Source organism: Phyllostomus hastatus, unplaced genomic scaffold (genome assembly GCF_019186645.2).
Source record: "Phyllostomus hastatus isolate PE091 unplaced genomic scaffold, TTU_PhHast_1.1 phas_contig_159, whole genome shotgun sequence".
Lineage (NCBI taxonomy): Eukaryota > Metazoa > Chordata > Mammalia > Chiroptera > Phyllostomidae > Phyllostomus > Phyllostomus hastatus.
This window is the reverse complement of record NW_025333640.1, coordinates 23,519,607-23,535,051: the sequence shown is the minus strand read 5'-3', so window position 1 is coordinate 23,535,051 and position 15,445 is coordinate 23,519,607. Positions and strand designations below refer to the sequence as shown.

Genomic DNA, 15,445 nt, shown 5'->3' with positions numbered 1-15,445 from the left:
TAATTTTTACTCCGGTTAAGGAATTCTAATAAAAACCTGAGGATGAGATGTAATTAATAGTTCTATGAAATGAGCTGCCACGGGTGATGGGAGGGCCGTACAATATTAATCCCTTACGTTTGGTCTGCTCCTAAGATGTTCATCAAGTGGGGTGATAATCTTCATCTGAGACAGGTGAACTCTACCAGTGTCTTCTCCCTTTTGGCATTCGAAGTAATTATTTTCTGCCTGCTTCAGCATCACAAGTACATCCCCACGCTGTAAGGTAAAACACCACTCTCTGAAGCAATTATTATTTAATAAAACATTATTACTTTTTCCACATTTTAATCTTTGGAGCCTAAGGCATTTAATAACGCAGCAACAGAGGCTGGTGACTCTTTTACATCTGTCAGGAAAGAAAGAGCTCTGCTGTACCTTACAAGAGAGTTCTCCGGGGTTTTGCGGGACGATGTCTTCATTGGCAATTCCATGAGGCACTGACAGCTTAAATGTAAACCAATAAAAGGATTACTCACAATCAAATCACCTCCTCATAAACCGCCGGTCATCTGGGGATCTGACAGATGTGCCTGAGGAAGTACAACTTCTCCAGGAAAATCTTTACCTGGCTTCCTCGTGCTCTGGGTCTAGTGGGGCCTGCCATTTCTCATGGAGACTGAGTCCTTGGGGTGTGGCCCTGAGCCTGCAGCAGCTGAATGTGGCCTAAAGTTACTCTGTGACCACCAGGACCAGGACATCCTATTCTACAGGAGAAGGGCCACCAAGTCCTCTGGGTACCCAGCACCGGACCTCACAGCCTGTCAACGGCCACCTTTGAGTCGGGGTTCTCCATGACTATTGTCTTCTGAAGGCTGATGGGGCACTGGCACCTCCTCTATAGTGCTTGGCTGACTGCTTCCATTTGCCTTGAATCTCACCTTCGAGAGCCTCTCTGCTGCCAAGCATCTACTTCAGCCCGAGTCACCGCCCAACCCCAGTCACGTTCTAGGTCCACAAGGCTCTGTCTGATATTGGAATGGTTTTTACATCTGTACTGCACCCTGGCCAGGGAACTCTGTTCCCTGCCTTGGTCAATTCTGGCTGATGAGTACGAGTCAAAGAGCCTTTTTTATATAAAGGCACACCCAAGAAGATGTGATCTCACAAGCTCACTTCCAACAAGGGAAGAGAACCTGCTTGGGCCCTTCCATCACTCAGGAGCCAACATGCAGAGTGCAAGGGGTGGGTGGTGGCGCTTCCCAGCGTTCTTGCCGGAGTCCCAGGGCCCCCACCGTACCCAGGTTCCTGGTTAGCAATTTAATGGTGGGATAGCTTTGGAAAGACGGGGATTTAAAAAAATTATTTCATAATGAGACATACTACTGCAATATACCATTATTTTAGATTTACTGAGTTCTTCAAGTGCTTTATTGACATTGCACAGCTATGCTGAGAACCATAAGCAAAATTTAGTTTCTCCTGAGTGAGGCTCTTCATGGAATGGTCAATGCAAGTACAGACTTCACAACTACCAACACTATTTTCTTTTCTTTTTTTTTTAGTAACACTATTTTCATAGTATGGCTTAATGGATAACAGCAGGGGTTCAGTGTCAGTTGATCTGTGCTCAAAAGTTGGCCCCACCATGAACTAGCTTTGTGACCCTGGACAAGATACTGAATGGCTCTGTGTATCATTTCCCTCATCTGTATAATAACCATAATAATAGTACCTACCTCACGCTGGTGTGAGGAATAAATGATATTTGGCCCATAATTTGTACTCAACACATCAGCTACTATTTTTATTTATTTATTCTCTATTTATTTATTTATTCTCTATTTTAAGTCACCTAACCCAAAAATGATCCCCGGGTTTTAGCAGTTAAAACTTTCATCAGTTGAAATGAATATGGTTATATATGAATACACTATTTCTTTCTTATCTGTCTATGGAGGATTCTGAAAAATCCCAATGGCTGAAAGCAAAAACGATTTCTGGCTCAATGATGGAAATGTAGCACAACATAAAATTATTAGCTGCTGTTTTTGGTAAAAGCTACAGTCATACATTTGTTTAAAAAGGACAAACGGTTCTGATATCCTTATCTTTATTTGTTCTAGATTTTATCAGGTCACCCTGACCACGGTGAAGAGAGGACATCAACTTTGTTTTTAAGTATGGGAAATGACCTGAAGGTCATGTGATGAGAACAAACATTCATAAGAGAATAAAATCAATAACTCAGCTATCTCAATTATTGATGAAAACTTCTAACTGATAACTATTAAATGGACCACGATAATTAGGTTTATAAAAGTTGGAAAATCGGGGGAAAACCATCTATCTAAATAAGACATTTCTATTTTAAATTTTACTCTGTGGGCAAGGGATATTTAAAATCTGCCAGAGCCACTCCCATCAGTCTAACCTACTGGGTCAGGTTTTTCCAGAGTTTCTGTTTGGTCAACCCCTGTCTGCACCACTTCCTCTTCCTGTACTTCTCCTGGTGATGACACCCAGCTTTAAAGACCCAGGTTAATTAAGACCTAATTAAGAGTGCTTATGTAAAGCACTCTTAGGGCCAAGGGTTAAGTCCACATTTGCCTCATCATCTTCTTTTAAGGAATATGGGATCTTATACATTACTTTAGGATGAATCTCTTGACCACAAGCATCTTTATAAGCAAAACTTACCATGTATTTCCTGTAGAGAGGGTGTCCTGGTTTCGGGCGAGGGGGGAGCACTGGATCTTGACTTTTAAAAACTTGACTCTTGGCTTTGGAGAGTCTGGACACCAAGTTGTTTTGTTTCTTCTGAAGATCCATGTCAGAAGAAGACCGATTAAAAGGCAGTTTTTTATTTGATGTCCTGGTTGCAGAAAGTCTCGGGGGAGGTGGTCTTTCAGGGGGCGCCTTCGGGGGAGGTTGCCGAGCTGGTGTGACTTTTCCATTTACAGGTCTGAAAGGCAACATGGGAGCTGTGAGTCAGTGTTTGATCAGTATTAGGTTCTGCTTTGTCCTCTCTCAACACACACACGCACACGCACACACATAGAGCTAGGGTATTACTAGAGTAATACAACTACCTAAACATGCAGGGTATGCTATTTCTGAGCACATGGCTGCTGCATTAAACACTGTATTATTGGAGGAAATGCCATGATGTTCCGGCTTCCTCTTATCTTGCACTAGAGATTCATTAGTTCAACACAAACAAGCATTTACTGTCATGAGCTCTCCAAGGCCCCATTTGCTCTTAAATATGCCATGACAGTTTCAGGAAACTAAGCACTTTCCACCAAAGTCTGGGATGAAAAGCTAGTAATGAGATAACAGGTTTAGGTCATGTAGTCGAGTCCATGATTAGAAAAGGAACTTCAAACTCTCCTAATAGTCATGTTATAGGAATTATTATTCCAACTCCAGTCGAGATTAATATAAAGTAAGTTGTTCTGAAAATGAGATAGGACAATCATCCATTACTTTGAAAGCCTTCCCTGAACCCCAATGACAAACATAATAATTTCCAACATGTATCTTCTGACAGCATCACAGCTTTTTGTTCAAACAGCCCCGGAACTCAGGAAGACAGGTCAACACTGAGCTCACAAAGCCTGTCTCCCTTTGGAAATGCCCAAACCAGGCTGGCTTCTCGAAGCGAGGAGCGTGTGAGGGTGTGAGGGCGAGAGTGAGAGTGCATGAGTGTGTGTTCATTCCAGAAGCGGAGCTGTTTTAAGTTCAGAAAGGAGTCTTGTTCATTTGAAGAAAAGTAACAGAGATCCACGTTTGAGTTCTGTTGAGTTTTTGGACTGTGTTAAAAGAAAGAAGAAGTAGAGATTCCTACAACCTGCTGTCAGAAGCAGACTGCAGGCTAGTGGCCTGGGTGAATTCATGAGTTTAATGTATCTCTCTAAAAGATCTAAGGCCAGCAGCACTCAGTTCTGATGGGAGAAAGGAGAGTCCAGTCTCGCAGTCACTAACTGTGCTCCAGCTAACTTTTTAAAAGCTTTCCCACACATACCTTGGGGGCAGCCTTGGGGGTCCTCGCACAGAACCTCCTGTGTGACCAGCCTGGTCGGATTCCTGCAAGTATCAGAACGTTTTTTAGTTATGGTTCATCTGAAATAAGACCTTGTCAAGAGGAATTGTGGACAACTTCTTGGCTGGATCTATAAATGAAAATGTAGCTGAGTGAGAGAAAGTCAAACAAGTTAGAAAGAAAGTAGAGAAAGTTTTTAATCTTAAGCAATATTAACTCATCCTGCGTTCCCACCTGAACTGTCCCTATCCTAATGCAAGGGAAGACAGAGAGGAGGAGACCGGGGGTGTGGCCCCACCAATTGCCCTGCTTGGTTACACACCCAGCCCATTCATCAGGTATCAAGGATGATGTTTAAATCATGACAGGTTAACATAGTGGTAGCAATGTAAGCAAGAACTGTAGGGAATTAAAAAAACACACAACATATGGCCTTTACTCATCCCTTGATGACACATAAGGCATGCACCGCTGCTAGTAAGTGGTGACTGCTTTGCTTAGGACAGGCAGATCTGTCATCACTGGAAGGTTTACACTTTGTGCAGGGGGTTCTGAACCAGAAGGGGGTGGGAACAGTGAAAGAAGCTTAAGGGACGGCCTGAAAGAAAGGCATGTGTGGAGGCACAGAAAAGGCCCCAAAAGCAGCTAGCTTGTACCACTACAGCAGAGGGGTGGGGTGTGCTGAGAAGACTTTTGTGGGAAAGGATTTAAGGGGTAATTCAAAAAACAAAAGACAGCTTGGAATGTTTTAGCTTAACAGCAGACGACAGGAACTGGAACTGTGGAGATCAACGGGAAAATTTTTCTGTGGGAAGGGGTTCCAACTCGGCTATTTTAAATAGCTTTCCTGGACATGTTCTAGCCCGAGGATTGGGAAATGAGCATAATGTGTGGAAAATATTTTCAGATGTTATGCTGAATGAGAAGTTAAAGAATCTTAAAGCCAAAACTTCTGTTTTTGTAGGGCAAAGTCCTCACCAAATTCTTCAAATTCTGATTGAATCTCTCTCTCTTTCTCTCTCTCTCTCAAACTTTTCTTCTTTCTAAGCCACTGAAATCCATGATATTTCTCCAAGACCTCATAGGGGAGAAAATGTCAGCTTTTTAAAATTACACAGCCTTTTTAAAATAAAACTATACTTTGGGAGATCTTTAAGCTAATTCAAACTGTTTCCCTCCTTCCCTTATATATACATAAGTGCATTTTTGGAATCACTTCCATGGTTTTTAATTCAAACAGCACATTTATAATTTTTCCTTAAATACCAAATGATTAATTGCCAATAACTGCAACCACTGAAATATGTTTCAATGTTTTAAAATCCCATTTTTAAAAACAAATTAAGCTTGCCCTTAAAACTTGGTTTCACTAATGAGTTCAGTTAATGTAGAGAAGAGTCACCAGCTCATAAACCAGCAATATTCCAGACTATCATCCGTGCCTTATAAATGCACTGCTGCCTGTATTTCTCCGGACAAATACAGCTACGATACTTGAAAAACTCCTTTATTTCTTTGCCCACTTTTAAAATTGAAACAAGCAGAGAAACACTGTAGGCAGGATCTGTTATTGCTTTCCTCAACATTATAGTTGTCAGATACCTTAATAATTAAAAGCAAAATTTTTAAATGCTTTTGTATGTTTCAAAAGACCAGATAAAGGGTCATCAATTATATTCTTTTTTTTTCTTTTAAAGATTTTATTTATTTATTTTTAGAAAGGGAAGGGAGAGAGAAAGAGAGAGAGAAACATCAATGTGTGGTTGCTGGGGGCCGTGGCCTGCAACCCAGGCATGTACCCTCACTGGGAATCGAACCTGTGACACTTTGGTTCGCAGCCTATGCTCAACCATTGAGCTATGCCAGCCAGGGCAAAAGCAAATTTTTAAAAATACAGATGTATACATTTGACATAGAAAGTTATAGATGTACTGTAATACATACATATCATGTAATCCTAATCTAGTACCAAATACTAGATACGCTTTTCTCCAGATGGCGTCATTTTGTAACAGTCTTAAATATCTATTTCTCAATGTTCTGCAATGAACAGACTCTGAATTAGAAGACAAGGCAGTATACTCATATCCCTAAGGAATGTCGGGCACCTGTGGAAAGGCACTGCTGCGTCTGACACACTGAGAACGGGATGGGTCACTGCGGAAGCCCTTGCCTTGGTATTTGCTCAAATTCAAGTTTATGCACAGGTTCTGCCAACAGTCTTTGAAAAACTTCTGTTGATTAAGGCTCTCCTCCTCTTCAGTACTCCACACTCACCTGGAACGTCTCTGCATATGCTTTTCAGAGTATTTCTCTACTCTGACACCCCTGCATTCTGGCATTCGATGTGTTTAGATAGGTATTTTAGTTCCTGGGGGAGTTGGTTTTTCTGGTGTACTGTCCCTATAGACACTTTTGTTTATCTGCTTTGGAATTCTTCCTTACCTTCTAATTGCAAAATAATTTCCTTTCTCTCTCTCTCTCTTTTTTTTTTTTTTGCTGTATTTTCAAAAGACAGACATTTCCTCCAAGACCACACTTGTGTCTGTTGGAATTACTGAACGGTCTTTGCGAATGCTGCTTCTTCATTTTCTCCAGGAACTGGCACCACCTCTGTGTCCTGAATTCATGGGCTGGACTCTGTGCTCTCACTGGGATTCCCTCCTGCCCCAGCTGGCAGCCTCCTTGAGGAAGGCTCTGGGCACCCTGGGTTCCCGTGGTGGGCAACAGGGCACACAGAAACATCTGCTCCTGCTCACAGAACTGCTGCAGTGGCTCCTGGTGCTCCTCACCCTGGAGTCCCTCGTCGCTGAAGTGAAGCACGTGAGTCTTTACAACTCTGGCCATTTGTCCTGAGATGGCCAGTCCCCCAGCACTCAAGGCAGGAAAACCGGTAGAGGGTTTTTCCCTGTGCCTTCTGGGAAGACACGGCTGGCAGAAGACCAAGCCTATCCTCATGGGTCATTACACTAATAAATGGTTTCTCTAGAGATCCTCACACATACCTGAAGTCTTGATGGACTCTGGTGTAAATTCCATCCAGTAACTGTAATTCTCAGACGAAAGGAATTTCTCATAGATTTGGCTTTCTGGACCTGGAAACCTAGTTGTGTGACATCAGCCAAATCATTTAATTTGTGGTCTGTTTCTCACCTTTCCCTCCTTCAGACCCAGTGTGTCTATTATGGTATGTATCTACCACAGTGCAGCACGGAATGCTCTGACTCCCCTTTGTAGCCAGCGCAGGACAGGATTTTCCTTATGTTGTTCGTGTGCGGTGCAAACAATTATGAATACAGCTTGTTCTAACTGTATAAACTAACGGCTTAGTTTATTCTAACTTCCTTCTCGTTTTTCTAAAACGTGGGTTGCTTTGTGGACTGTTGAACACCAACTGTAGTTATACCTAAAATTGTAATAAAGTTTTAGGATTTACAAAGCCCGTGACGTGATGAGTGATATGTATGCCTACTCACCATCTTCTCACTCTCTTTTGTGACCCTTTAGAGTAGATGCCAGTCACCTTCTCCTCCGTGAAAATTTGGGATTTTCCCATTCAACAATATATAGTGAGATAAGGGCCCTATCATCTTCCTCTGGGATTTCTTGGCCCAGTTTTAATAAAAATTTATTAGTGAGCACTTTGAAAATGCAAGTGATTGCTAAATTTTAATTCAGCCTACAGGAAAATCTCATTAACTTGATATTGGCTAATTCAATTTAATGCATTCTTCAAAGAAATTACTCTTCAACTAGAAATTTAGATGATTTGTACATTAAATAAGCATAGTTAATGCACAATGTAAAACTGTTATGAAATTTGAACTGAAAATTTGGTTCACAGATTTTAAGAATCAGTTCCTTTTGAAAGAAACCTTAAAGATTATCTTATGTGAATTTCAAAAAGTATGGGGAAATGCTATTAGGGTGAAAAAATACATGTTTAAAATTCTTTGTCCACCATCTGTTAACAAGTACATGGTAAAGCACTCTTTTTTAAAAATAATTTTTTCCTAAATTTCAGATTAACAAATTCTTATGGTAATTATGTTAAAATTATGTCATTAATTGATATTTTATTTATTTATTTATTTATTATTTTTTTTTTAGAGAGGGAAGGGAGGGAGATAGAGAGAGAGAGAGAAACATCAATGTGCAGTTGCTGGGGGTCATGGCCTGCAACCCAGGCATGTACCCTGACTGGGAATCAAACCTGCGACACTATTAATTGATATTTTAAATAAAAACTGAAAATAAAGTAAATTTCCACAAATACTATAGGTTTTTAGAGATTTTTTTCATGACTTTCTCATTATTGGTGCCATTTAAAAGACACTGCCATTATATTGGTATAAGACAAATTATTTTATCATGAAGTACAATGAATTGGCCTACTTTTTTTAATAGGAATTTTTAAAATATAAAAACATCATATTAAATAATTACATGGGCTTGAAAACTGATTTGTAATAAGGGTATTTTTAAAAATCTGACCAGTAGTAAAATAATTTGCACATCGGCTGAGTTCTTAAAACTACCTCATCGATTGGTCTTCAACCTGCAACAATCCACAATGACCACTTACCACACTTCTCGTTCTTTCAACGTTACTGGGTTTTCCAGATGCTGTACTGTAAGTGTTTCCAATAGGCTTTTCAGTTGGGAGAGGAGGCGGGCTTTGTGGATCTTCATGTAAACCTGGAAAAACAGCAGTAACTCACCAATAACTTCTGCTCTTTGGGGGGTCCAAAGGATGAAATAACTGCAGTTTGGTTCCTTAGGAAAAGGGCTTCCATGAAAGATCCACACAAAGAATGGATGGATGGCTAAGCAAATGAGCAAGCGCTCCCAGCAAACTTCAGAAAACTGACGGGTTAGTAGACATCAGTTTTATACTGATGTACAATTTTATACTGATATACAAAATGTTTTATAGAGAGTAAAAATAATGCTGAATAATTACAACGGCAGCAGCATGTTTGAGAACCTTCTATGTGCCAGGCGTTAAATTAAGGCGCTTTATTCACATACATTCCAGCCAACATCTACCCATGTGCTAGATCTGCACAGTCCACTAGCTAGTAGTCATATTTAAACTTAAGTCTTAATAATTTAAAATCAAAGTTAAAATTTCAGTTCCTCAGTTGCACTAGCCACATTTGAAGTGGTCAGCAGCCATATGTGGCTAGTGGCTACCATATTGTACAGCACAGATATGGAATATGTCCATCTTTGAAGAAAGTCCTATTGGACAGCACTACACTAGATAATATCCTTACCCATTTTACAGATGAAGAAACTGAAACTTAGAAGAAAATACATGAGCCATCTGAGGTCTGCATGCTAGTAATTGTCAGAACCAGGTTTTGAATTTAAAAGGCTGTGCTCATTGTGTATAATAGGCATGCTGCTTCTTAGTAGGTGGGGTACCCAAACCTCCCCCATCCAAATAGTTAAATGTGTTTTGTGATTCATTAGCTCCAGATTAAAGGACTTAATTACCTCCTCAATTTAATGAACAATATCTTTAAATCAGAACTACATCCTTAACTCAGCAATTGTACACCCCAACTTATTTTATAAAGAAGAAAACAAAAGTGACCAGATTTAATTAGTGACAGCTAATTAAAATCTGTCTGGGAAAACGCTTGGAGAGAAGATGGTTGTAACCCACTAAAGGAAGCTAAAACCAGCTTTTACACAGAGGCTTCGTCAGTTACAGGAGAGGAGAGGATTTTCCCCTCTTTCAAAAGAACAATCTCTGCCTCCATTTCACATTAAAAACCCTGGTAACAAGAGGATGATCAAACAGGTTCCTGTTTTATCCACAGACAGAAAAACACTCAAAAGCAGGAAAACACCCATGCCAACTACTAAGGAAAACAACGACTGAGAGAGAGACAAGTGTTCCTGGTGAGAGGCAGCGCTGCTCTGGGAAGTAAGACACAGGGGAACATTCCAACTCAGCCACCATCTGGAAGCCTTGCTCTGTGCTGCGGTTTCCTTACTCTTAGCGAGGAAGCAATGAATCATTTAGGATACACTATGGTTGTGACAGACAGTTCAGGGTACAAAGTTGCAGCAATATGAAAACAGCAAGGAGATGGCTGACTGACAGGAAGGGACATGGGAATTGTGTGCATGTAGGTGTGTGGGGAGTTGGAGATTTTCAATTTCAAATAACGTGGTCAGCAGGTCCCGATGGCAGAAGTTGCATCTGAGCAAAGACCTGCAGGAGTGGTGATGGAGGGAGCCGTGCAGCTGTCTGGGAAAAGGACATCCCGGTCAGAAGTTACAGGGGCCCAGGGGAGCTGCCAGGAATGTTGCACCACAAAGCTGTTCCCTTCTGCACTTGTCCATTCCAAGTTCTTCAGGCACCAAAAGTCTTACTTTTTTTCCTCCAGAGAATATATGCATCGCTTGATAATTGTAATAATAAAATTCTAAGAATCTGGGTTTTTGACATAAATAGAAATAACTCCTAGAGACTGGTGCTTCAGCGCCCTCACATAAAGCAGTACAGGATTCAACTTTCTAATAGCTCCTGGAGCTTTGTCAGAATAATAAATAAAGCTGCTTCCCCAGTATACCCTTGTCAGGATTTCAGGACTCAGTACAATTTAGAAAAGTACAGAAGAGAGGGTAGGTTATGCTGATTGGAATAACATACTTCTTATATATATTAGAGTAATATGATAGACATATATAATGTTATTTGCTATCAGTTTAACTACTCTCCTACCATATCTTTACAAGAGACAGTAAGATATTATAGTGATTCTGAGTTTGTCTCCTTCAATTCTCTCCTACAGACAATGTTAAAGAGAAATGAAATCCAAATTCACTGTACTAATTGTCTAAAGAATTATTTAAAAGACCCCAACTGGCTTTTAAGTGTCCTTGACTATGAATAATAATAAATGGCTGATTACGCATCATTTCAAAAGCAGACATTAATAAAATAGCACATATTTCTCCCAGGCTCTCGGAGAAGCAAATAAAGAAGGTGGAGAAGTGCTTACATTTTCCTGGTTTGGCTGGAATTCGAATCACAGTGGGCTTCCTGGCGGGTGCTGGTTGAACTGTTCGTTCTTTTGTTGGTTCTGTTTTTGTGGGGAGCTGAAAGGGATCTAATGAAAAACACAGTTTAGTTTGCATGTTTTAGTTAACATGGGCTCAAACAAAAAACCTCATTCATAATTAAAGAGTCATATTTTTCATGCCCCAGGGAAAACTATTCATGGATAAACAAAATCTCAGTTTGCAGAGACAAAAACAAAGTCGGAGCTCATGAAAGGGCATAACTTGATGCTCTGTAAATAATTCATACAGCTTTTCTTCCTCCGTGATGAGAGAGATCCAGAACAATCTTGAATTATGTAGAAGCTGTCTTTTATGGGAGTGCAATCATTTCATAAATGTCCACCTGAAAATGAGGGCCAATTGAACCGAGGAGCCCATTCTCCCCCTATCGTGAAGCCACCCAGATTCCCCAGGAAGAGCGCTGGCCTCCGCTCCCCACCCTGTGTCTGTGGAAACTGACCCACAGGGCTCACCAAGGCCACCACGCTGCCCAGCACCGTGCCTGGCACGCGGTGGGTGCTCAGCAGAATCCTGCATTTAATACTTTAGTAAAACTACACTTCTGTAACCTGAAAATGAAAACAGTTTGATCCTGGAAATAAAATATCTCCTTTTAAATATTTAATTTGGGGGCAAAAATACATGACTTGGCATTTGTCCATTACCCTCCAAAGGTGTCACTCACTAGCCATTTGCCTACGTATGCATGTCTACCAGGTGCCAGCAACAGTGCTGGGTGGGGAGATATGACAGCTAAGCACACTCCTATTTTAAGTTTATTACCTACCACCTAAGAAGGGCCCCCAGGTGGCAGGCTAGGTAAGATTATCATTAGGTTACTGAGAAAAAAAACCTGAATGACCCCTCTGTGGAACACTGTCTATCAGCTCACAAATGAGGCAAGTCTCGTCTAAGTTCAAAAACCAACTCAAGATTATCAAAACAGCATCAAACTTTTAAAAAAGGCTCTTGTAATAGTATGATGTTCTTTCACTGTAACCTATGTCCTCACAAACAAACAAAGCTCCTTCTTTTAGGTCTAAACAAATTCTTTAATCCTTATTTTGTTACAGTGTTATGCTTTACTTCAAAGTAACATTTACTGCAAAGATGGGAAACATTATGAAACATGACAGAAGCTCTTCGGTGACCCCACCCCACCAGTGGTAATTATTATCTGAAACATGGTGTATCTGTCTACAGTTTTTTTCTCAAGTACATGTATTATTATGTAGGTATTTTGCCAAACAAAACCAGGACCATTTTATATCCATTTGTTTGTGATTTGCTTTTCCACTTCCGTTATTGAATATCAGCCAGGTGCCTGCCTCACATCAAACACTACTCGAGGTGCTGGGAATACTTGAGCAAACAAAACAAAGAACTCTGCCCTCATGGCACTCACACTGCAGCAGCAAGAAGATGGAGACAATGAATGTTAAGTGTCACAGGTAATTCACGTGGTGCGTCAGAAGGTGAGAGGTACTACTGACAAAGGGAAAAGGAGAGCGCAGTCAGCCACTTCAGGGTGGGGCAAAGGGAAGCAGGGTGGGGCATGAAACAGGAAGGCCAGGTTGGGAGGGTGCCTTTCCAGCAACTGGATTTTACACATTCTAGTAGTTCTTCCCACTTGAGTAATCTACCTCTGGTCTTTAGGAAACAGCAGTACCAATGGATAACAAGGGGTAGGTACACTACCCCTTGGGGTGTGCCCACTATTGAGAACATGACCCAAATCTGAACTCCCCAGCTAGTTCATTTATTCTGAATAACCCTAGCTAAAACAAATGAATTGGAAAACCCTTGATGTACATTCCATTCAAATACAGAATATAGTATCTTTCCTCTGTGTGTATCTTTCCTTTCTGCTCTTTTCTCTCTCCTGCCATGGCCTCTGCTCGGCCTTCAGGGCCTTTGTTGGCACCCAATGACCTCCAAGGAGCCACCTTCCCCTCTGGCTGCTGCAGAAATTTGACTGTTCAGGAACTCGTCCATCCTCCCGCACCCCCCGCCCCCCAGTCTTGGTTGAAATATCCCATTATCTCAGGGTTCTGTTCTCCGTTGGTAAAAGGACCAAAAGTTCAAGAAAAAGATTAAGGCTATTAATTGATTGTTCATTGTGTTCTACCTCTCAAGTGGCATTTCTGCTTTAAAGGATGTTTTTGGTACCTGTAATCTGCTGGTTATTAGTATAGGTTTTTAGTTGATGATTTGGGGGAGAGGGAAAAGAAAACCCTGAGCATGGAATGACTTCAATTATTTCCCAGCTCATACTAAATTCTGAGCCAGTACACCACCGACACACTCTCATCTTCCAGGAGTGAGGGCACTGAACAAGGGAGGCCAGGAAAGGAGAAACGAAGGCACTCAGGGCCCTTACAGGGCTGTGCACAGGGGCGTCCAGACGTGCTTGCTTCCGGAGGACTGGCCTCAGGGAGCCTCGCCCAAATCCCACACACTGTGCAGCAGGTCTCAGCTGCTGCCTTACAGGGTCCAGGCATTTTTTTTAAACCTAAAGGATTTAAACTGAAGTAGCATAGATACAACTTCAATATAAAGTATTCAAAGAGGCCTAGCTACTCACTCTTACTCTTTTTTTGGTATTTATTTATTTTTAAAAAGATTTTATTTATTTATTTCTTAGAGAGGGAAGGGAGGGAGAGAGAGAGAGAGAAAAACATCAATGTGCAGTTGCTGGGGGTCATGGCCTGCAACCCAGGCATGTAGCCTGACTGGGAATGGAACTTGCAACACTTTGGTTCGCAGCCTGCGCTCAATCCACTGAGCTACGCCAGCCAGGGCTTGGTATTTATTTTTAATATCATTAGCTGCTCTTTAACAATTAGCATTCAGATCATGAGTAATTATCCCACTATACATGAATCTATAAAAAAATTTCTTTCAATACAGTGGAGCAAGAAGGTCTGAGTGTTCCAGCACTGCGGGCTGCTTGGCAGGGCTCTGTGTGATGACCTACCCCAGCTGTGCTCACTGAGTTAGTGAACTCAGCATATGCCTCTCTGCCTGCGTGCTGTCCCGGGCTGTAATCCAGACCAGGTGTGCAGACTAGTGGGGAGCACGAGCAGCATCACTCCAACAAGAAGGGAGAGTCAGTGGTCTGTCTATTCTTCACTGGATGACGGTGTGCAAGTGTCTCTTTAGTTACCCAGTATGTAGTTTACCTTTATGTCTTTTCATGAGAGGGTATCTTTTTCCAAAAGAAACGTAAGTGGACAACATACAGAGCAAAGGTAGTACTTCATGTTGGGGAACTTCAGGCACTGCCAGGTGGGAAACTGGATCATTGACACTACTGAAATGTTTAAAGTTCAAAACCTGGAGGTATCACACTACATGATATCAAACTATATGACAAGACTGTAGTCATCAGAACAGCATGACACTGGCATAAAAATAGACACAAAGTTCAATGGAACAGAATAGGGAGCCCAGAAATAAACCCACATCTATATGGTGAATTAATCTATAATAAAGGAGGCAAAAATATATAATGGAGTAAAGACAGTTTCTTCAATAAATGGTGAAAAAACTGGGCAAATACATGCAAAAAATGAAACTGGGCCACTTTCTTACACTATATACAAGAATAAACTTAAGATGCATTAAAGACTTAAATGGAAGAGGTGAAACTATAAAATTCCCAGAAGAAAGCATAGGTAGTAAACTCTGACATTTCTCTTAGTAATATTTTCTGATATATCTCCTCTGTCAAAAGAAATTTTAAAAAAATAAACAAATGGGACTACATCAAAATAAAGAGGTTTTGCAGAGCAAAGGAAACCATTAACTCTGGGTCTCTTTCTCTGTCCCTCCCTCTAAAACTAAATAAAATAAAACCTTAAAAGAAAAAAGAATAAAATCTTACTGTCTGTGATATTATGGGTGTGCCTAAAGGGTATTATGTTAAGTGAGACGAGTCAGATATAGAAAGACAAATGCAATATGATTTCACTTATATGTGGAATCTAAGGAACAAAATAAATGAACCAACAAAAGAGAAACGCCGACTCACAGATACAGAGAACAAATGAGGGGTTGTCAGATGAAAGTGGGTGTGGGAGTGAAAAAGGTAAAGGGATTAAGAAGTATAAACTGGCAGTTACAAAATAGTCATGGGGATACAAAACACAGCACAGGGGATATAGTCAATAATATCGTAATAACTGTGTATGGTGCCAGGTGGGTACTAGATTTACGAGGGGGTCACCTCGTAAGTTATGGAAATGTCTAACCACTACGCTACACACATGAAACTAATATAGTATTGAATGACAACTGTAGTTGAAAAATAAAAAATTTGGCTGGTCAGGCTCAGTG

General features: G+C 40.9%; 1 protein-coding gene across 8 annotated transcripts in view; it reads right to left on the bottom strand.

Annotated features, from left to right (window-relative positions):
- Positions 1-15,445, bottom strand: part of SH3D19 (SH3 domain containing 19) — a 149,330-nt gene that overhangs the window by 18,190 nt on the left and 115,695 nt on the right. For 7 of the 8 annotated variants that reach the window (XM_045831091.1, XM_045831092.1, XM_045831094.1 and 4 more), the window contains 6 exons: positions 11,047-11,154; positions 8,610-8,722; positions 4,007-4,068; positions 2,680-2,944; positions 418-486; positions 118-258 (listed from right to left, as the gene is read on the bottom strand). In XM_045831091.1, the coding sequence (XP_045687047.1) occupies positions 118-258; positions 418-486; positions 2,680-2,944; positions 4,007-4,068; positions 8,610-8,722; positions 11,047-11,154 (758 nt within the window). The remainder of the gene's footprint in view (positions 1-117; positions 259-417; positions 487-2,679; positions 2,945-4,006; positions 4,069-8,609; positions 8,723-11,046; positions 11,155-15,445) is intronic. The other variant, XM_045831093.1, reaches the window with a different exon arrangement.